At 42.2% G+C, this 22,805-nt stretch overlaps 1 protein-coding gene across 4 annotated transcripts in view; it reads left to right on the forward strand.

Moving 5' to 3' along the window:
- lgr4 (leucine-rich repeat containing G protein-coupled receptor 4) overlaps positions 1 to 22,805 on the forward strand; it is a 77,825-nt gene that overhangs the window by 47,320 nt on the left and 7,700 nt on the right. For 3 of the 4 annotated variants that reach the window (XM_061758838.1, XM_061758828.1, XM_061758854.1), the window contains 12 exons: positions 1,950 to 2,165; positions 2,989 to 3,060; positions 3,728 to 3,796; positions 7,413 to 7,484; positions 7,645 to 7,716; positions 16,955 to 17,023; positions 17,107 to 17,178; positions 17,289 to 17,354; positions 17,481 to 17,552; positions 17,689 to 17,760; positions 17,848 to 17,973; positions 20,096 to 20,172. In XM_061758838.1, coding sequence (XP_061614822.1) covers positions 1,950 to 2,165; positions 2,989 to 3,060; positions 3,728 to 3,796; positions 7,413 to 7,484; positions 7,645 to 7,716; positions 16,955 to 17,023; positions 17,107 to 17,178; positions 17,289 to 17,354; positions 17,481 to 17,552; positions 17,689 to 17,760; positions 17,848 to 17,973; positions 20,096 to 20,172 — 1,055 coding nt within the window. The remainder of the gene's footprint in view (positions 1 to 1,949; positions 2,166 to 2,988; positions 3,061 to 3,727; positions 3,797 to 7,412; positions 7,485 to 7,644; positions 7,717 to 16,954; positions 17,024 to 17,106; positions 17,179 to 17,288; positions 17,355 to 17,480; positions 17,553 to 17,688; positions 17,761 to 17,847; positions 17,974 to 20,095; positions 20,173 to 22,805) is intronic. The other variant, XM_061758847.1, reaches the window with a different exon arrangement.

Genomic DNA, 22,805 nt, shown 5'->3' on the forward strand with positions numbered 1-22,805 from the left:
ATATATATATATATATATATATATATATATATATATATATATATATAGTGCAAATTAAATTGAAGACAATACTCTGGCCTTCAACATTTTTCGCAGTAAATGTTAATTGTATTTTTAAATTGAATTTTAAAATGTTTTAAAGCAGTAAATCGTAAATTTAATATCAATCAATTTTGTGATTATTATTTGTTTCCATAATTCCCCAGCTCTTCAAGAAAGTTCTACATACCTGTCCTAAAATTTCTGTTGGTCATTGTGGATGTTGATAGGAGTTTCTGTTTGGGCTTGCACAGTAACCACTTGAATGTATGGTTCTCTGAGGACTGGATAAGTAGGATGAATTTGTAAAGGTATGGCCCTTGGGGGTTGATGAGATGTACTCACCTCTGCCCCCTCCTCTGCCATTGTCTCTATTGCTGTGTGGTCATGAAAGTATTCACAACTGAAAAGCTACTTGATGTTGAAAACAGCGACACTATGACCACGCTACTGAGAATGTGCTGAAGCTAGTCACGCTGCTACTGCCCAACACTGTATGTGGTGTAAAAGTTATTAACTGAGACTTGTTCTGTAATTGGGGAGTTTCCTTTCTTACCCTCTAGCCATGCTGCAGTTTTAGCTGGCAAAACCACTGCATAAACCCTTTATTGCTCAGTGACTGTTTTTCTCAATGTCTTTGTCTCAAAAGTGTTTGTCTGTCAATTGACTGTCTGTTGTCGTACTAGAGCGGCTCCACTTACCGGAGACAAATTCCTTGTGTGTTTTTCGGACATACTTGGCAAATAAAGATGATTCTGATTCTGATAAATGTAGGTCAGTGTCCTTCAGTTCTGTTTTACCTAACTTCTTTGCTATCGCGTGTAATTCCAAGCAACCTGTGTGTTTATTTGTGTGAAATTGTCAACCCAGAGCTTCTTTTCAACATGGTCTTTATTTTGACTACTTCATTTGTTCCTGCCCCCCACACCCTCCATCTGCCCGTTTTCTAGTTTGACTCTGATTTATGGAGGCATGGGTCCATCAGGAGAAACATGTTGAAATTCTAACTAGAAACCATTACCAGCCCTCTCCACTGTCCCCTTGTCCTGTGTTTCCCCTCTTCTTTTTATGGCTCTTCCTTCTTTTTTTATACATTTTTTATTTATTTTTTTACACAAGGGTCTTCACAGTGAGGGTTTGGGGTCTGTTGCTGAAGTAATATGCTTTTGTGGAGCCAGGACTCACTTTGTATAAAGCCCCAGAGAGCTAAATGCCAATCAAGACTGTTTTTCTTCCAGCCCAGACACTTGAGGAATTTTGAGGGAGGGCGAGACACATAGTGAGGGAGGATAACGGGAGAAAACAGTTCGGGTCATGGTGTAACGAACACTTACATATTCAATACAAGAGAATTTCTTTAGGAAATCTCAAATTCCAAATTTGAGCTGACTCACTGGACTTCTCTGTGAAATCAGAAATTAATCAAGCATAACAGTCAACCATTAAACTAATTCTTCTGTTCAGTAATGCAAGTAAATTAAGATTAATTTGACATCTTGAGAAATCAAATTTCTGTTTCTAGTTTTGATTTGAAAAGTCTTGGATAATTATTATATTTTACTTCAAAAATATTTTCTGATTTCTGACAAATGAACTTCTACATCCTGGTATAATACCATTACTGGGCAAAAGTAATTTTGGTAATTGTTTTTCTTTTTTTTTTAGGACGAGTGTGGCATAAACCTTAAATTGGGTTTTTGATGGGGGGGAAAATAACTCCACAATGAAGGAATATTTACATTTGTGTAATTCCTGGTGAACGCCTCTGAATGCATGTTTCATAATGTCAGCAAGAGTTAACATTGTTACTCATACCATATAAAAGCCTTCACTAACCAAATTAAGCACCCCAAATAATTATATTTATATTTTGCCTAATGCCTTCATTGTTCCCATCTCCTGTTCTTAAGCCGACTAGATGCAAACCATATTACTGCAGTTCCAGATGACAGTTTTGAGGTTCTTCAGCAACTGCGGCATCTGTGGTTGGATGACAACGACCTTACAGAGGTCCCAGTTGGTTCTCTGCGGCACCAAGCAAACCTACAAGCGCTAACGTTGGCACTCAACCGCATCTTGTACATACCAGACAACGCCTTTGCAAACCTCACCAGTCTAGTTGTACTGTAAGTTTTATCATGCTACTGTTGTAATTTGTATTTGAATTGAGGTACAAGCTAAACAAAGCTTAATGTTATGACCATTTTACCTTTTCTTGGGTTTTAAGTCTTTAATAAAGAAAGCTGACAAAAACAATCTAAAGCACTTTACAGCACAGCCAAATTTGTTCATAAATGAAATAATTTGCAGTTCAATTATTTTAACCTTCTGTAAATAGCATATTCTGTAGTATAATAATACCACATGACCCAAACGTGGACAAGTGATATAGTAAATGTAATCACTGATTAAAAAAAAAATAATAATAATAATCCCTAGCAGAACCAGGAAACTTTCCAGTCAGTATATGATAACATAGATACAACAGGCCCAACCTGCTCGTGTTCTTTGTTTAACTTTAATTAAGGCGACAGACTGAGAACATTCTCTACTTTACTAAAATGTCATCTGGCAGTTGAAGGATGCATGACTGTGAGTTACAATGAAAAACAATGCAAAAAAACTTTTCATAGTATTTTATTTTCATAACTTGGATTTGAAAAATTTTCTTTGAAAACCCAACCTATTTAAATATGATGATGCTTTTCTTATCTTGGCTGGTTGACTCCCTTTTATACTGACTTAAAAAAAAAAAAATCATCACTTAATAGAAACTCAAAGTCACACTGAATGGTAAATATTTATATAAACGCAAAGAAAAGACAATGGGCCAGAAATTGCAAAGCCACATAAATAAACCACATACATCTAGCTGCAAAGAACATTTGTAATATGTACTGCATTTCCAAGTGCAGAGTAGTCAAGCTTTTTTTCCTTATTTCTGTTCAGGCATCTTCACAACAACAGAATTACAGAGATTGGCAACAAATGCTTCACTGGTCTTGTGAACCTGGAAACACTGTAAGTTACGAGTAAAATGATTTGAGTCAGTCAGATTTGTTCCATATGTGAATAAGTGGGTGTGTGCATTTGTGTGTGTAACCGTCTGCATGCGTAAACAACTCCTCCCACCCCCACCTTTGCTCTGGTCCTCCAGACATCATTGTCTCCACTTCCTCTTGTAATTGCTTGAGGATAAATAGACCAAAGTACATGATTTCTTATCAAATCTGCCCTCCCACTGTTTGCTTCTTCCTGGCACACAACCATGAAAATCTTTCAGTGACCACCACAGCCACACTAAAAGGCAAACTCCTTTACTGGTGAACAGAGAAGTCAAAATGCTTTTCTTGTGTGTCTATTGATGTTAACTGCATTTTCCTTCTTATCAGTTCAGAATTCTCTCTTGGCCTCAAGTCAGCCTTTATTTAATCTAATGCATTTGCAATTCTGACTTTTTTTAATCATGTGATTTATTGCTAATAGTGTTTCAAGAATGTAACTGGAATGCATATTACACTACACTTACCATCTAACAGCTTACCATAGTATAATATAATAATAAGTCGAAGTGTGGTTGGCTTATCGACAAATTGTATTTGTATATATTTGCACTTGGAGACAAAGAATTGTCAGTACAAAATGCTGGGGAACTGTTTACTCATCTGCATGCCTTTTCTCATTGCAGGGATCTTAACTTTAACAACCTAATTGCTTTTCCCAAAGCAATCGAAGCCCTGCCCAAACTGAAAGAACTGTAAGTATATGTAATTGTTTTGTTTGTTTTTAAATATTATCAGTCAGATTTGTTCCAAAGTCTGATAAATGTAAAGTATCAGATGGACCTCTAAAGTCCACCAAGGTTTCTTTAAGTAATCAAACACTACCCTACTCATGAACATTCGGACATATGAAAACAGCAGTGTTAGTTAAAATTTTCTTGGTAATACTTCTTCAAAAGCATAATTTTTTTTTTAGTTACATGCCTTCAGTGTAGTATGTACGTTTTGCCACAACACATGACAGGTAGCAATGACGTCTACTACGCCAAATTCACGCCACTCCATCCCCACAGCGTCAATTTTGTAATTTGCATTTGGTTGTGCTCTAGGTCTTCATAACATTTCTTTGTGGTTTTTGTGACTAAAATTAGCCCATCTATCAGGGTTAATTGCAATCGTAAGGCAAAATGATGATCGCAGCATTTCTAAGAACAGGCAAGCAATTTCAATGGACAAAAAGGTTGCCATAATTGGAAAATTAGATTGCGGTGAAATGTGGCACCTTTACGTCGTTTACAGTCTGGCTTTACAAAAGAGACTTTCCTGAGGGCCAGTTGGCCTGGGGAGCGATGTAAAGAAAAGGTATCCATGTTCTTGTTTAGAGAGGGGAGCCGGGAATAGTGACAACACTGTCCGCTCCCTCCTTTGCATGGGATGCTCTACCACCAAGGGGCCAACACATGGTTAAAGCTTCATTAAGTTGCCTGAATAACAAACGAGCGGCGCCAAGTGCATCCTGCAGTGGGACCTCAGGCTCAGTCACTCGGTGGAGCAAATCATGCCGAGACAAGAAAGTACAGCAAAAATTGGAAATGAAGAGCATCATGGTGAGGAGCTAGTGCCTTGGAAAGGGATCTTTTTCTCTGGACATATTTCGATTCAACAAAGTCACGTTAAATAGGTCATAAGTAAAGAGTCCAGCAGAGTTTTCTGCCCCGCAAGGTAACACAATTAATCTGTTCAACCATCTGAAAAAATGGCAGAAAAATAGTCAAAGTACTGGACAACCAATACAGTCCCCTCCAAAAGTATTGGAATGGCAAGGTCAATTCCTTTGTTTTTGTTGTATACCGAAGACATTTGGGTTTCAGATCAAAAGATGAATATGAGACAAAAGTTCAGAATTCCAGCTTTTCTTTAATGGTATTTACATCTAGATGTTAAACAACGCAGGACAGCGCCCCTTTTGTTTGAACCCACCCACTTTTCAAGTGAGCATAAGTATTGGAACATGTGAGTGATGGGTGTTTCTAGTTGCTCAAGTGTTGCCTTTTAGATTGATTGTTTAAACATTACATAGTGCTCGTTTTCGGCTTTGGGATTCGCCTGTGAAAATTGCATTTGCTGTTAAGCAAACATGAATACCAGAGAGCTGTCTATGGGAGAGAAGCAAACTATTTTGAAGCTGAGAAAAGAGAGAAAATCGATCAGAGCTATTGCACAAACATTGGGCATAGCCAATACAACAATTTGGAATGTCCTGAAAAAGAAACTACTGGTGTACTGAGCAACAGACATCTAAACATTGTGAGAGCTGTGAAAAAACACCCAAAGACAACAGTCAGTGACATCACTGCCTACCTCCACAGGGCAGGGGCAATCCACTGTTCGAAGAAGACTTTGAGAGAAGAAATATACAGGCCATACAACAAGATGCAAACCACTCATCAGCAAAAATAATTGGAAGACCAAATTGGATTTTGCAAAGAAATACAGCGATGAGCCACAAAAGTTTTGGAACAAAGTTTTATGGACTGATGAGACCAAGATTAACCTCTACCAAAGTGATGGAATTTTGTCTGGCAATTTACAGAAAAATGCATCCATGCTAATCGGGAGAAGCTTCATCATGCATCAAGACGATGACCCAAACACACTGCCATCACAACAAAGAACTTCATTTAAAGGGAAAAAAGTGGACGGTCTTAGACTAGCCAAGTCAGTTACCGGACCTTAACCCAATAGAGCAGGGATGGTCAACCAGTCAGAGGCTAAGAGCCACAATTTTTCACTGTGTTACTGCGAAGAACCACATCATACACACGGGCACACACAGGGTGGAATAAGCCAGGGGCCCAGGACAGTTGTAGCAATTTTCCCCCTGGGCACACATAAACGGCTCCCATCTCTTCCACTCAATCTCTTGCTCTCTTACACATAGAGACCTCTGGTCTGCCAGATTTGCTGTAAATGTCACACATTAACATGATAGTGACAAAATGACAAAATTGGACTCCCACAGAACTAACTTTACATGCCCATTGTTGTAAACATCACGTCATTTATCAAGCTGGAGGTCCGTCGTCTATTTAACATAGTTGTTGGGATTGTTTTTATACGTTTTTAAAAAAGAATGCGTGATTTAAAAAAAACACAAGTAATTAAAATAAACAAGATCTCCGCCAAATACGAGTGCGGGTAGGAAGCCGCCATATTGCTTGCGTAAATGATGTCACCGCGCATTTACATACGTCAAAACAGAGCATGCGCAGACAGAGCGCAACCTGACATACGGATTAACGGTTTGCATGATGAAAATATACTTTTGATCAGTTTGGGAAAAGGAATATTCCACCCCTATGAAACCAAACGAAATTCCATCCGGGTTCGTTCTGTTAATTCCAATTGAGGTGTTTATATGGTGCGTTTTATCATTTCACTAAGATTTATTTCTATTCTTTGGCATTTAGTTAAAGTACATGTAAGCCTGTTTTACTGCCGCTTGTACTATTTCCTCCCCCCTCGTCTCCTGCTTGGAGACTCTTTTGTGATTAAGGGCTATACAAATAAACTTGACTTGACTATGGGAAATTGTGTAGTCCCTTCCCAGTGTTTCCAGGTTGCCTGGCAACGGGCAGTAGAGAGTGGCGTGAACGTAAGAGCCGCATGCGGCTCGCGAGCCGCGGGTTGCCCAAGCCTGCAATAGAGCATGCATTTTACCTCCTGAAGAGGAGACTGAAGGGGAAAACCCCCAGAAACAAACAAGAACTGAAAGAGGCTGCAGTAAAGGCCTGGAAAAACATTTCAAATGCCAAATGCAACAGTCTGGTGAAGTCAATGGGTCGCAGGCTTGATGCAGTTACTGCAAGTAAGGGTTATGCCACCAAATATTAAATGCTATTCACTTTAAGTTAATTTACAGTAAATGTCTGTTCCAATAATTTTGCTCACTTGAAAAGAGGGTTGCTTCAAATAAAAGATGCTCTGTCCTGAGTTGTTTAACACATCTAGATTTAAATACCATGAAATCTGGAATTCAGAACTTTTGTCTCATGATTGCCACTCTGTAATAGCATATTTATTCAGTCAGCCCTTGGTAAATTTGAAATTCTTGGATAGATTTAAATGTTCAATTATCTGTAATTTATTCTTATTTAAAGTTTCATTGTGCGCTGAAAACGTTTGTTGAAAAGTAGTGCAATAAAAATACAGATGTTTTCCCAAACATGAAGAATAATCACAATTACAATATTGATGAAAATAATTGTGATTATCATTTTGGCCATAATTGTGCAGCCCTACAGTATATGTATGCATTCATGTGTGCCACTCTCTCAACATTTACAATGTATTTGGCCTTTTTTCTTGCAGGGGATTCCATAGCAATGATATAACTTCCATACCTGAAGGGGCTTTTCATAACAACCCCTTACTAAGAACCATGTAAGATCAAATACACACCCTGATCCACTCCCATATAGAAGTGACACCTCATACAACATAGTGCTCTTTCTATTGCATTTACCACATCAGCTTACTTTTGCATACATTGTCCAAAAGGTGGAACCGTTCTTGTTAAATAAATCCTTGTCCCTCATTACAGACATTTCTATGACAACCCTTTGTCCTATGTGGGTTCTACGGCTTTCCAGAATTTGTCTGACCTCCACTCCCTGTAAGTCATGCACGTTTCCTGACAAAGCCCTGCAAAATCTAGTTTCTGTGAGGGTTTTCTATGTACTGTATCTTATATATCGTTGTTGTAGGGGGGAAATCCCGTATGTCCAAATATGGTCAATCTAATATGTTTTCACAAATCGATACTATTGCTATGTCCTCACGTAGTCTGTAATTTTTATGCAATATTAACCAATTTAAAGTGGTCCTTGAGAGCAAATCTATTGATGCTCTTGAATGCTCAAAATGTTTCAGAAGTGTTCTGAAACTCCTATTTCCTTGTTCTGCAGAAGCCGTGCAGTGTAATAATTAGTGATGCACAGAAATTTCAGCTACCAAAATGTTTCGGCCGAAAATAGCCCAAAAGTGCATTTGTCCTTTGTCACCAAAAAAAAAATGGCGGAAATAGCATGTTGTTTACTACTGCGAACTCATAGCTTTGATACAGCCGACACGGGAGCTTGGACACGTCATAGTTAAGAATGTTTGCTTTTCTCAAGCTGTGCCCATTTGGCTGTGGTTGAATTAACTGGGACGTCACTACACACAGCCTACAGTCATGGTTTGATTCTGACATAGTCGTGCACCATAAATCAACCATAAATGTGACAGTTAAATAAGGCACACATTCAACTAGTGGTAACATAAACACAAATTAACAACAAACATGAACGTCTTTATTACGGCAATAATTCAAATTTGCATGTCGCAATGAATTGTGAGAGCCGCATGGCTTTACCGTCCTTATGGTCGCGGAGCACCCAAACTGCAGCGTCCCTATTATCGCCCAACGTTGCTGCTTTCCGCTGTTCGGCTACTAATGTGGAATGCTTGTTGCATGCTATCTACTTACTGTATGTGCGCTGCCCCAGCTACCTACGAGCTACAGATAACGCGGCTAAATACGATGCTGAGCCGCAGAGGCGTAAGAACGTGCGCCTGCCGTCAGTTTTCAGCGCAGCATGAAAGTCACTAATCATCATAGATGGGGGGGATTTGCCTTGAGTTGACAGTTTTATGACTTGCGACTTACTTGCCAAATACTTAAGACTTGGCATGACTTTGACTTGGTAGCCAAGAGACTTGACTTGAACTACTTGACTTGAGTCATCTCGTTTAGAGTTGGAAATCTGCATTTTAATTAAGACAGTTTGCCTTGTTTTTTTCTTTTTAAAAGAGAGAGAGGTTTTGGGGAGGTCATTCGCGCCAACCTGGCAACTAGGCTTTATACGATCGGGATTTTTGGGGCCGATCAGCGAGTTTAAAAAAATAAATAAATAAATCAAATCACCGATCCGATCACAAGATGGAGCAATGTCTATATAAATGACTTGTTCATTTACTGTATACAATTGTGTACTGTATACTGCGTATCTTCAAAAATATCTTGTCAAGACATGTATTCTAATCAGTCAGGTCAAACCAACGTTACAACATGACAGAAATAATGGGTGCTAACTTACTGTAATTAAATTGCTTTATCCATCCATCCATTTTCTGAGCCGCTTCTCCTCACTAGGGTCGCGGGCGTGCTGGAGCCTATCCCAGCTGTCATCGGGCAGGAGGCGGGGTACACCCTGAACTGGTTGCCGGCCAATCTTAAATTGCTTTATTGTGAATTAAATTACTTCACATACACCAAAACTTTAGAGCATGATTCGACAGAATGCCGGTACAACCGTTAGTGCTAGCACTAGCTTGCTAGGCTACATTCTGTTTTGTTGCCTGCTTGTGGGCCCTATCATATTAAAAGTACAGTACGTGAACATACCTCAAGCAAGCCTTGAATTTAAGTCCTCTCCTGACCACCAGCACACGTTTCTTTCCCCCATTTTGTTCTTATAATACACACAACGCGATTGATTGTTGTTGTCGTGCCCGTGGTAATGAGTGTACCCGGTCGCGTTTGAGTTGACAAGATAAAGCCCAGTGATCGTAAAAGACGGGATGCGGTGGTATCGGAATACAAGATTTTATTACAGTAGTCTGACAAAGTGAAATCGTGAAAGACCATATTTGTCTTGTAGTCTGATCTGGGCATTACGTGTTGTCTGTCTGCTTTTGCATTCAAATATACTGTACACGATGGCGACGCGGAGTAAATGTCTATTGTGGATGATCTGCGAATTATGACATTAAAGCCGATCAGCATAAAATACTAATTATCGGCCGATACCGATCAGGCCGATCAGATCGGTGTAAAGTCTACTGGCAACCCAGTCTGCATTGTTGGCCACTTGCAAGTGTAACATAGCCACCTGCATGAACAACGATGAAAGGAGCACTAAAGATACTATTTGGATTCAAGGATTGTGTTCTCGATAAAGTCTGCAAAAAGAGGATGGTAAACTGCATGGCTTGCAACTCGCGCATTACAGACACAACGACGTCGAGCTTCATCCATCACGACAAAACTAAGACAGGTAAGCTAATTTAACAGTTTAGCTAACTATCCATCCATCCATTTTCTACCGCTTATCCGAGGTCGGGTTGCGGGAGCAGTAGCTTTAGCAGGGACGCCCAGACTTCCCTCTCCCCAGCCACTTCATCCAGCTCTTCCGGGGGGATCCCGAGGCGTTCCCAGGCCAGCTGAAGGATGTAGTCTCTCCAGTCCTGTCCTGGGTCGTACCCGGGGTCTCCTCCCGGTGGGATGTGCCCGGAACACCTCACCAGGGAAGCGTCTGTGAGGCATCCGAATCAGATGCCCCAGCCACCTCATCTGGCTCCTCTCGATGTGGAGGAGCAGCGGCTCTACTCTGAGATCCTCCCGGATGACCGAGCTTCTCACCCTATCTCTAAGGGAGAGCCCGGACACCCTGCGGAGGAAACTCATTTCGGCCGCTTGTATCCGGGATCTTGTTCTTTCGGTCACGACCCACAGCTCGTGACCATAGGTGAGGGTAAGAACTTAGATCAACCGGTAAATCGAGAGCTTCGCCTTTCGGCTTAGCCTGAATGTGTGCCTGCACCCTCGAGGACCCTGCCAAGGGTGTAGAGCTGGTCCACTATTCCCCGGCCAGGACGAAAACACACTGCTCCTCCTGAATCTGAGATTCAGCTTCCCGACGGACCCTCCTTTCCAGCACACCTGAATAGACATAACCAGGGAAGCTGAGGAGTGTGATCCCCCTGCAGTTGGAACACACACTCCGGTCCCCCTTCTTAAAAAGGGGGACCACCACCCCAGTCTGCCAATCCAGAGGCACTGTCCCCGATGTCCACGCTATGTTGCAGAGGCGTGTCAATCAGGACAGCCCTACAACATCCAGAGCCTTGAGGAACTCTGGGCGGTGACCTCAACCCCAGAGATAGGAGAGCCCGCCTCAAAGACTTTGCTTCCTCATGGGAAGGCGTGTCGATGGAATTGAGGATGTCTTTGAAGTATTCTCCCCACCGGCTCACAACGTCACGAGTCGAGGTCAGGAGCGCCCCATCCCCACTATACACAGTGTTGATGTGTTGACTGCTACCCCTCCTGAGACGCCGGAGGGTGGACCAGAATTTCCTCAAAGCCGTCCGGAAGTCTTTCTCCATGCCCTCACCAAACTCCTCCCGTGCTCGAGTTTTTGCTTCAGCAACCACCAAAGCTGCATTCCGCTTGGCCAGCCAGTACCCATCAGCTGCCTCAAGAGTCCCACAGGCCAAAAAGGCCCGATAGGACTCCTTCTGCAGCTTGACGGCATCCCTCACCGTTGGTCTCCACCAACGTGTTCGGGGATTGCCGCCACGACAGGCACCAACCACCTTACGGCCACAGCTCCGGTTGATCGCCTCAGCAATGGAGGTGCGGAACATGGTCCACTCGGACTCGATGTACCCCGCCTCCCCCGGAACATGAGCAAAGTTCTGTCGGAGGAGGGAGTTGAAACTCCGTCTGACAGGGGATTCTGCCAGACGTTCCCAGCAGACTCTCACAATACGTCCAATAACAGAGCACCGCTTGGGTTCTGATCTGGGGAGCCGTTCCGCCCAATCACGCCCTTCCAGGTCTCACTGTCATTGCCCACGTGAGCATTGAAGTCCCCCAGCAGAATGATGGAGTCACCAGCGGGAGCGCTCTCCAGCACCCCCTCAAAGGACTCCAAAAAGGGTGGGTACTCTGAACTGCTGTTTGGTGCATAGGCACAAGCAACAGTCAGGACCCGTCCCCCCACCCGAAGGCGGAGGGAGGCTACCCTCTCGTCCACCGGGATGTGAACCCCAACGTACAGGCGCCGAGCCGGTGAGGATTTTTTTTTAGCTAGCTAGTCAAACATTAAGTTTCATAGACTGGTTTGGAACGATTAAGAATATAAATGAGGTGATTGTGAATGTTTTACTATCGCTAAGTATGGTAACTAGGGGTAGGACGGTTTATGATAATTGGCCGAACCTCCAAACCGGTTCACAGACACGCAAAAGTCTCTTTTCTCTCTCTTTCTCATGCACTCTAGAGCAGAAAGTACCCCCTAAAATATAATGCCAACCTCTGAATGCAGAAGTGAAGCAAAGTTGCTAGTGTTGTGGAGATTTAAAAAAAAAAAATAATACAAATTGTGAAGACTTTTGTGGCCGTGACGAAAGAGCTAGAAGATGACAGATGCGTTGTAGGTCTGCTATATGGGATCACTGCATAACAATCACGGCAATAGAAATGTCATTGACAAAGGTGCGTTCCACTATTAATAAGTACAGTACAAATTGTGAGCAGCTACGTGTGAATATAATTTTCATACTACTGAAAGTCTTTATTGAACCGTCACCGTCAAAATCTGTTGTGTCTGTGATCAAGCTGCCTGCACTATGTTTTTGAAATTGAGACCACGCCATATAAAACATAACCTTTAATCGAATGTCAATTGTCCGGAGTCAGTGCTTCTAAATAATTTAACAAACCCGACTGAGTGATTTAATTAGAGGACACAGGAGGAGATTTTGTTCACATTACTTTTTTTGAACGATGACAACATTTTTATGTCATGTATTATTCCCTTAATTATGAATCTCCTTCTCCTTTAGCCCATGAGGTACACATCTAATTATATTTGACCAACAGAAAACAGCCTTGGCTTTTGCTTAATTGTGTTCTCTTAAGAACCGTAGGAGTTACAAGGCTGTCATCACAAAGTACACAGAAAAGTTTGTTTAGAAATAAAGTTCAGTGAAATTGAGTTTGAAATACAACTTTAAAGCAATTCAGTGCAATAAATTCAATCATTCATAATCTCAGTTGTTGTTCATTTAACTTTTATAAGGTGTGAATACTTTTTTTAATTTTATGATTTATGGGGAAGAAGAATTATGAACTTTTATTACCACTCCAATATATGTTGCGACTCGAGCAAGATTGTATGACTTGACTTGCGAATTACTTGAAAGACTCGACTTTCTTGAAGTTTAGTGGCGACTCGACTTGACTTACTTGGCTCCCCACCAACGACCCCCACCCTCCGGTTTTCGACAAAGAATTTTCATTTCTGTGCATCACTATTAATAATCGCCTGTTTTAAAAAGTCTGAATGTTTTTTAGACAATAACGACTGAAAATAGTAATGTTACATACATTTGTGTGGGCTTCTTTTGTTAAAATCGATCGCTGTAATGCTTTGTGACGGAAGGATGCTCGTCAGCTTTGGAGGTAAGGTTTGTTTTAAAGTGAGCTCTGATTGAAATGACAAATACATTTAATTTTACAACTACTGAGCGCTACTACGGAAATATAGTGGGATATATTTATAATTTACTCCTATAAGTTAAAAAACAGATTTTCTTAGACCATAATTTGATACACTACTGCCGCCATGTTTTAGCGTGTTCAAAGCATTTTGGGAATGATGACGTAGAATGGTTGTTTTAAAATCGGTACGTTGTTGCTGTCTGCGGAGCTTAGCTAGCCATTTGCGAACAATTTATCATCAGCAAAAAGAGTTAAAAATGGCATACTGCGCCATCTTTGGATGCAATTTCCAATCAGGATGGAATGCAAAAAAGGAGGTAAGCATTCATAGCTTTCCCAAAGAGAGAAAGTTGAGGAAACGGTGGGAGGATGCGGTCAGAAGAGTTGAGCTGCCGAAAGAGCCGCGGCTTTGTTCTCGTCACTTCAGCCCAGATTCGATTTTTATTCTTTCCTCACAAGGAGCCTAAACGGCCACGTGTGACAAGCGAAAGCCGAGCAAAAAGACACGAAAGACAGGAGGCGCTGGCGACGTACCTTGATCAGCCCACATTAGCAGTAGCTACAAATATACTACTGAATATGACCAACTCAAGTTCTTCAGAACGGTTATCTTCATCCTCATTTCTTGTGTCTTCCTCACTCTCCTCATTTCCCTGATCACACTCTGGCTCGAACTAAAATGGCTGACCAGCATTCATCGCTGCCAGGGGCTGCTCCTGTGGCTACTGCTAAAAACGCCGCGTGTCGGGCACATCCCCATTTGACGTCACTACCCAGAATGAACTGCGACGAAAAAACAGTGGCGGCCTATGTTGAAATTATGATTTCTAAAAATATAAAAATATATAAATGATTATCGAAAGTTGTATCTTATTGTTATGTTACTCAAGTCGAAAGAGATAAAATATACCAAACATGTCATTGCAATCAGAGTTCACTTTAATACACTGGGTTAGTCTGCTCATCTTTTTATTCATTGCATCTTTCATGGCTCTGGATCATTGGAAAACAGTTCGGGGCAATGACGTAACAGGCATTTGCTTTTGTGAAGTATTCAAGGCTTTTTGAACGGTCGGAGGCTTGGCAAGACTGCAGATTGTGATGATGAGGGCTGGTGCCCGGCGATGTATTCTACCATTTTAAATCAATGACTACTTTATAAATTGGTGTTTTTGTTGTTGTTGTTTTTATCTTATAAAATTAAAGATTGAGCATATTTTTTGGCTGATATGGTGTTGATGTGTGCAATGGTATTATATGATAGCAATATAGGGTCTAATACCAACGTATTAGACTTCCCTCTCCCCAGCCACTTCCTCCAGCTCTTCCAAGGGGATCCCGAGGCGTTCCCAGGGCCAGCCGAGAGACGTAGTCTCTCCAGCGTGTCCTGGGTCGTCCCCGTGGTATCCTCCCGGTGGGACGTGCCCGGAACACCTCACCAGGGAGGCGTCCGGGAGGCAACCGAATCAGATGCCCCAGCCACCTTATCTGGCTCCTCTCGATGTGGAGGAGCAGCGGCTCTACTCTGAGATCCTCCCGGATGACCGAGCTTCTCACCCTATCTCTAAGGGAGAGCCCGGACACCCTGTGGAGAAAACTCATTTCGGCCGCTTGTATCTGGGATCTTGTTCTTCCGGTCACGACCCACAGCTCTTGACCATAGGTGAGGGTAAGAACGTAGATCGACCGGTAAATCTAGAGCTTCGGTTTCAACTTAGCTCCTTCTTTACCACAACGGACCGATACAAATTCCGCATCACTGCAGACGGTGCACCGATCCGCCTGTCAATCTCCCGTTCCATTCTTCCTCCACTCGTGAACAAGACCCCAAGATACTTGAACTCCTCCACTTGGGGCAGGATCTCATCCCCGACCCAGAGAGGGCACGCCACCCTTTTCCAACTGAGGACCATGGTCTCAGATTCGGAGGTGCTGATTCTCATCCCAGCCGCTTCACACTCGGCTGCTCTAGTGATAGTTGGAGATCACGGCTTGATGAAGCGAACAGAACCACATCATCTGCAAAAAGCAGAGATGCAATACTGAGGCCACCAAACCGGACCTCCTCTACGCCTCGGCTGTGCCTAGAAATTCTGTCCATAAAACTTATGAACAGAATCGGTGACAAAGGGCAGCCTTGGCGGAGTCCAACCTTCACCGTAAACGAGTCCGACTTACTGCCGGCAATGCGGACCAAGCTCTGACTCCGGTCGTACAGGGACCGAACAGCCCGTATCAGGGGGTTCAGTACCCCATACTCCCGAAGCATCTCCCACAGGGCTCCCGGAGGGACATGGTCGAACGCCTTCTCCAAATCCACAAAACACATGTAGACTGGTTGGGCGAACTCCCATGCACCTTCAAGGACCTTGCAGAGGGTGTAGAGCTGGTCCACTGTTCCACGGCCAGGACGAAAACCACACTGCTCCTCCTGAATCTGAGATTCGACTTCCCGACGGACCCTCCTCTCCAGCACCCCTGAATAGACCTTACCAGGGAGGCTGAGGAGTGTGATCCCCCTGTAGTTGGAACACACCCTCCACCACCCCAGTCTGCCAATCCAGAGGCACCGTCCCCGATGTCCACGCAATGTTGCAGAGGCGTGTCAACCAGGACAGCCCCACAACATCCAGAACCTTTAGGAACTCCGGGCAAATCTCATCCACTCCCGGGGCCTTGACACCAAGGAGCTTTTTAACCACCTCGGTGACCTCAAGCCCAAAGATAGGAGAACCCGTCTCAGAGAACCCAGACTCTGCTTCCTCATGTGAAGGCGTGTCGGTGGAGTTGAGGAAGTATTCTCCCCACCGACTCACAACGTCCCGAGTCGAGGTCAGCAGCGGCCCATCCTCACTTTACACAGTGTTGGTGGTGCACTGATTTTCCCTCCTGAGATGCCGGATGGTGGACCAGAATTTCCTCAAAGCCATCCAAAAGTCTTTTTCCATGGCCTCACCGAACTCCTCCCATGCCCGAGTTTTTGCTTCAGCGATCACCAAAGCTGCATTCCGCTTGGCCAGCCGGTACCCATCAGCTGCCTCAGGAGTTCCTCCCAATCACGCCCTTCCAGGTCTCACTGTCATTGCCCACGTGAGCATTGAAGTCCCCCAGCAGAACGATGGAGTCCCCAGCGGGAGCGCTCTCCAGCACCCCTTCCAAGGACTCCAAAAAGGGTGGGTACTCTGAACTGCTGTTTGGTGCATAGGCACAAACAACAGTCAGGACCCGTCCCCCACCTGAAGGCGGAGGGAGGCTAACCTCTCGTCCACCAGGGTGAACCCCAACGTACAGGCGCCGAGTCAATAAGTATACCCACACCTGCTCGGCGCCTTGTCTTTGTAGTGTATTCAATTAAATATAGGTTGGACATGATTTTCAAATCATTGTATTCTTTTTTTATTTATGTTTATCACAACGTCCCAACTTCATTGGAATTAGGGTTGTACAAGTATTCCGCCCGACAGGGACAATGTGTTATTTATATATCATAGATGTGTTTTGATTCAAATTTCCTTGCTGTCCCCTTTTGGATCTTTGGTCTGTTACTACAATGTATATTTTCTCGCAATGTGTTTGCCAGGATGCTGCGTGGAGCAGGCATGATGCATGACTTCCCAATCCTCACATGGACAAACAACATTGAGAGCCTGTGAGGGAACCTTAATGCATAATCACTGCTAATTCGATTGTGTGCGTCACAGTGGTGGCTGATGATGTTTTTTTTGTTCCCAGGACACTGTCGGGGACCAGGATATCGTCTGTCCCCACGGATCTGTGGGACGATCTCAAGCTCCTAAGGACACTGTAAGAAGCTTTTCCTTTCCATTCTTTGCGTGTTGACTGGCCTTTGTCGTCAGGCGTTCGTTTCTGATGTTACCACTGAGCTAATTAGCAGTCTATGTTCCCCTCATTAGAGATTTGTCCTACAATGAGATCAAGGAGTTACCATCCCTTCAGGGCTGTGTCCAACTGCAGGAGATGTGAGTTTTGATATTGATAGTAATGCTATAGCTTTAAAATGCCCTTAAAAATGAAAGATGTATTTAAATCTTTAAACTTGTGAAAACAATGTACTGTATCTTAATGGCCTCGTTTTCAATCAACAGAAGCTTTCAGCACAACCAAATTGAGCAAATAGGAAGGCAACATTTTCAAGGTCTTACTGCTCTTCGTTTACTGTAAGTCAGTCAGTCTCTGTCGCTCGATTTCTATCCCTCCCTTCTCTCTCTCTGTCTCTCTCTCTCTCTCTCATGCACACATGCTTACTGGATGTCCTGTATTGTTGCATACCTTGATTGTTCTGCTTTTCCACAGAGACCTGAGTAGAAATAAAATCAGATTTATTCACAGAGATGCATTTCTGACCCTTGCTGCTCTCACTAACCTGTAAGTATAAATGATTAACCACCCAGACTGCAACTCTGTGTAATGTAGTATAATATTAAATGGCTTGTGTACAAACTTTCCTTGCAGAGATCTGAGTATAAACTCTCTGACTGTGCTTTCAATGACTGGACTGAGTGCCCTCAGTCAGCTGAAACTCTCAGGGAACCCACAGATGAAAAATGTGCTGACTGTAAGGCAGTTACCCAAACTCAGGTGAGGAAACACTGAAGAATTAATTAACAAAATTTATAAGCAAACGTTACCTCAATCAACTTGTATGCAAATACATTTTTACAACTGGCGTAGTCACCACAGTGGCTTAAATGTAAATTGCACAATTTGAAAAACACAATGATTCCATACTGTTCCCACAAAGTTGGAAAACAATTGTCCAGAATATCTTCAAATAAAGAAGAATGATGATTCAGGATGGAATAATGGCTGTAGTCAGAGCTGCCAAATATTACGGAACGTCCGTATTTTGTTCAGGAAATCACTGAACATTGACTCGTTACGGCCATAACACTGATTGTTCCGGATTTTGGGGGGGGATTCAGCATCTGACATCACCGGCGTGTCCACATTGAACAGCTGCTTGGTAGATGCTATTTTATTATGACACCCGGCTGCCAAGCCGCAGAGGCGAAAGTTCTTTTTGCGTCCGGTATCAATGCGTTGTAAGTCACTAATCCTCGCCTCCATGGTAGCGAATAAGCTACACTTCTTAACATGCTTCTTACAAAAGTGTCACGAAGGCAGGATGAAGAGTGGATAGGCAAAGATTTTCAAAGCAAGGCTAATTGCTAAGATATTGTTACAAACAGTCACAAAACATCAAAATAAGTGATTTGGCGATACAGTACACTTTTCACATAGGTCTGACTGAGAGTTACCAACTTTGAACAACAAGATAGGCCAATTAATACGTGTTTAGAGATATCAATATAAAATAATTCACGTCCACTCAGGATGCCACATCTGAGCCGGAAATGATTTTGTATGTCACTGCACATGTCACTTCACAACGTGGGCAGGTTAAAAGTATATTATTATTGTTTATAAATATTTGTACTATAAGATAACTTTTATTACTGCCACGGGAATTTTATTCGATTAATCCCGATTTTAAACTTTACAACGATTATTGCGATTTTTTTTAAAATGTGTTTTTATTTTATTTTTTTCATGTACAACTTTAGATACAACTACTCAGTAAAGTAGTAAAACGCAAACTTGTATGAAATACATTTTATTTGCCTAAAATGTCAGAACAGTGAGCACTCAAGTAATTGTGCCAACTGGAGGTTGCAGGACTCCATGCATAAGCATCATATAAAAAATATTCAGGGTCATTTATTAATGCAACATTCTTCTGTTTTAAGTGCCATCCATTTTCAAACCTGCTTAAATGCATATTCAGTTTATTGCATTAAATGTGTCATTAAAAAAAAACATTCTGTGTAAAAACACATAAATACTTAGTCATAAAAAGTAAACTATTTTTACTCTCAAAATGGCTTCAAGAGCTCCACAACAGGGAAAAATATGCCTACCAAATATTTTTAATCAATATGGCATTTTAGAACCCAACAGCTGTGCAACATGACTTTAGTTATATTGAACATTAGTGCAATTTAACAGAGGTATGTCTAGAACAAGAAGTAATCACTTTGTTTAGGTGTTAAAAGATGGAACGTTGTACAAATGGGGCAAAGAAGTGTCAGTGAAATGTTGGCGGCATTGTATCGTTGTAACGAGGCTCTACTGTGTTCATCAAATAACGAAAGCCTTCACTTTCCACCGAGCTCAGAGGGCGCATGTCTTTGCACGTGTAATAAGTCAGTGCGTGTGTTGTTTTGGTGGCACACGTTGAATTTACAGAAAATTTTACCGAGCTTGTTCAAGAGTTAGTAGTGATGAAGTAGTCGTTTGTTTTCCTTTTACATCCACTCCATTGTGGTGCCTTGCAACATGTACGTGAAGGTTTGTGGTGTTTCCGCAGTATTTGATTTTCGCATTGCATATGGAGTATCGTTTGCATATGGCGTAGCTTTTATCCTTTTCCAGGCTTCTCTCTTTGGTGTAAAACCCAAAATAAATCCAGATTTCAGATTTGGAAATGTCCTCACATCCCACCACCCCCAACCCCCTCTCTGGGAAATGCCACTGGGCACCAGATAGCTCCCATTGTAACAGTAACAGTTTGAAACGATTAGAAAATTCTAGCAGAGCAAGGCTTTTGGTGAGTTTGTCTGCGTCACTAAGGGACTATGGAGACTTGACTATTAAGACTGTATCAAACATTTCTCTGACTAAATGCCATTTCTACTTGTAGATCAATTTCCCTTCCTTACGCCTACCAATGTTGTGCATTTGTGGGATGTGAGGAAAGTGACGTCAAGCGATCAGGAGGTGAGAATGCTGGTCAAACCCTGTTCCCTTCGAAATTTGGAATGTAAACTGAAAATTTACCATGCCATCTTGATTGAAACCATTAAATTTTTAATGACATTGCAATGAACAGTTTCCCCACTTTAATACTAAAGGTAGTGATAAATATCAGACATAGATACCTTAAACTAACTTATAAGCTTCAAAACATAAGCTACCTGGCTGGCCCTGTGTGAAAAAGGAATTGCCCCCTTGTTCGATCATGAATTAACTGTGGCTAATCAAAATTATTTGGGAAATCTGAGTTCCTTTTTACTGACCACACCCAGGCTTTATTACCTCCAAACCTGTTAATCAAGAAATCACTGTCTGAAAAAATGAAGCAGGCCAAAAGATCTCAAAAAGCTGCAACAAAATGCCACGATTCAAAGAAATCCAAAAAGAGATGAGAAATAAAGTAATTGACATCTATCAACCTGGAAAGGGTTACAACGCCATTTCTAAAACTTTAGGACTCCAGGAAGCCACAGTGAGAGCCATTACCCACAAATGGAGAAAATCTGCAGCAATAGTGAACCTTCCCAGAACTGGCTAGCCTACAAAAATGACCCCAAGACCCCAGCAACGACTCATCTAGGAAGTCACAAAGGAACCCAAGACAACATCTAAAGGAACCGCAGCCCTCCCTTGCCTCAGTTAAGGTGACTCGACAACAATGAAGAGACTGTGCAAAAATGTTCCAAGGTGAAAATATTGCTGATCAAAAAGAAAGCAGAAAGGCTCCTCTTACTTTTGCCCCCCCAAAAATGTGAATGATTCTCAAAGAGGCAGTACGTTAGGTGACTGGTTAGCACATCAGCTTCACAGTTCTGACGACCGGGGTTCAAATCCCGGCCTCGCCTGTGTGGACTTTGCATGTTCTCTCCGTGCCTGCGTGGGTTTTCTCCGGGCACTGCGGTTTCCTCCCACATCCAAAAACATGCATGGTAGGTTAATTGAATACTCTAAATTGCCCATAGGTGTGAATGTGAGTGCGAATGGTTGTTTGTTTATATGTGCCCTGCGATTGACTGGCGACCAGTTCAGGGTCTACCCCGCCTCCCACCCAAAGATAGTTGGGATAGGCTCCAGCACGCCCCCAACCCTTGTGAGGAAAAGCGGTACAAAAAATGGATGGATGGATGGATTCTCAAAGACTTGTGAGAGAATATTCTATGGACTGACTAGATGAAAGTTTAACTTTTTGGAAGGTGTGTGTCTCGTTACAGCTGGCGTAAATGTATCAGAAAAAGAACATCATACCATCCATCAATCCATCTTCCATACCGCTTATCCCCACGAGGGTCGCGGGAATTCTGGAGCCTATCCCAGCTGACTCTGGGTGAGAGGCGGGGTACACCCTGAACTGGTTGCCAGCCAATCGCAGAGAACATGTAGACAAACAACGTCATTTACACATGCCATCATCAATAGGGTTGGGCATAGTTTGAATTTGAGTGATTCCGGTTCCTTGTTTCGATTCCGATTCCAAACAATTCTCGATTCCGATTCTTTTACGGGGCTGTGTCAAAAAAGGTTTGCATGGTTTAAATAAAGGGTGTCCAAATTATGAACATCCATTTTCGGAGCACCCCGCAGCATAGACTAAAATGAACATTTGACTCAGGGGTTCTTTATCACCAGCATCACTATCAAACCTATGAACTGAAAGGCAATGTGTGTGGAACTAATCCAATTTACTTAACATTCATTAATTAATGTTTCAGCTAAATCTTAAATATAGTATTGTTAAAATTATTTGGGGCTGTTTTATCACGACAAATGGTTTACATGTGAAAGCTGTAACTTGACTTTCCGTTTTAAGTATATAGCCTTTTATTTTGAAGGGTACACACAGGAACTCAGCATTTTGGCACAAAAGTAAGGTTCTTTTTTTTTTTTTTTTTTTCCCCCCTAATGCATGGAACCAAAAGCTATAAAATGTTGATTCCTTTCCTTACCCACCGACGAGGCACAGGGTTAGTGTTTTTGTTATACTGTGAGGCAACGTTTATGTGGATTTTGTCCCAATTCATTGTGATGTAAAGTTGCTACGGTGAAGTTTTAGCTCAATGTTAAGCTTTTCTTTTTTTTTCAGTCATCGGCTCTTACGTTGTTTTGAAGTAGGCTTTACGCGATCAGGATTTTTGGGGCCGATCAGCGAGTTTAAAAAAACAAGAACCGATCACCGATCCGATCACAAGATGGAGGAATCTGTCTATTTAAATGACCTGTTCATTTACTGTATATACTTGTGTACTTAATTGCTCCAAAAAATATATTTAGAATAAATAATGTATCTTTGTTCCTCTATTTATGCCAGTGAGGCATAGTGGCAGACAGGACAAATGCATGGTCTTCTATTAGATAGCAGGAAGTAAATACAGTAATTAATGTATCCGCTTTTTGTGACATTTTGGCTCCTTGGCTCCATAAAGGTTGGAAATCATTGCTCCAGTCAGATCGTGTATTCTAATCAGTCAGGTCAAACCAACATTATAACAACAGAAATAATGGGTGCTAACTTAATTTAATTAAATTAATTTATTTTTAATTAAATTACTTCACCCACACCGAAACCTTAGAGCACGATTCGACAGAACGGCGGCATGTTT

The sequence above is a fragment of the Phyllopteryx taeniolatus genome, chromosome 2 (assembly GCF_024500385.1).
Source record: "Phyllopteryx taeniolatus isolate TA_2022b chromosome 2, UOR_Ptae_1.2, whole genome shotgun sequence".
Classification (NCBI taxonomy): Eukaryota; Metazoa; Chordata; class Actinopteri; order Syngnathiformes; family Syngnathidae; genus Phyllopteryx; species Phyllopteryx taeniolatus.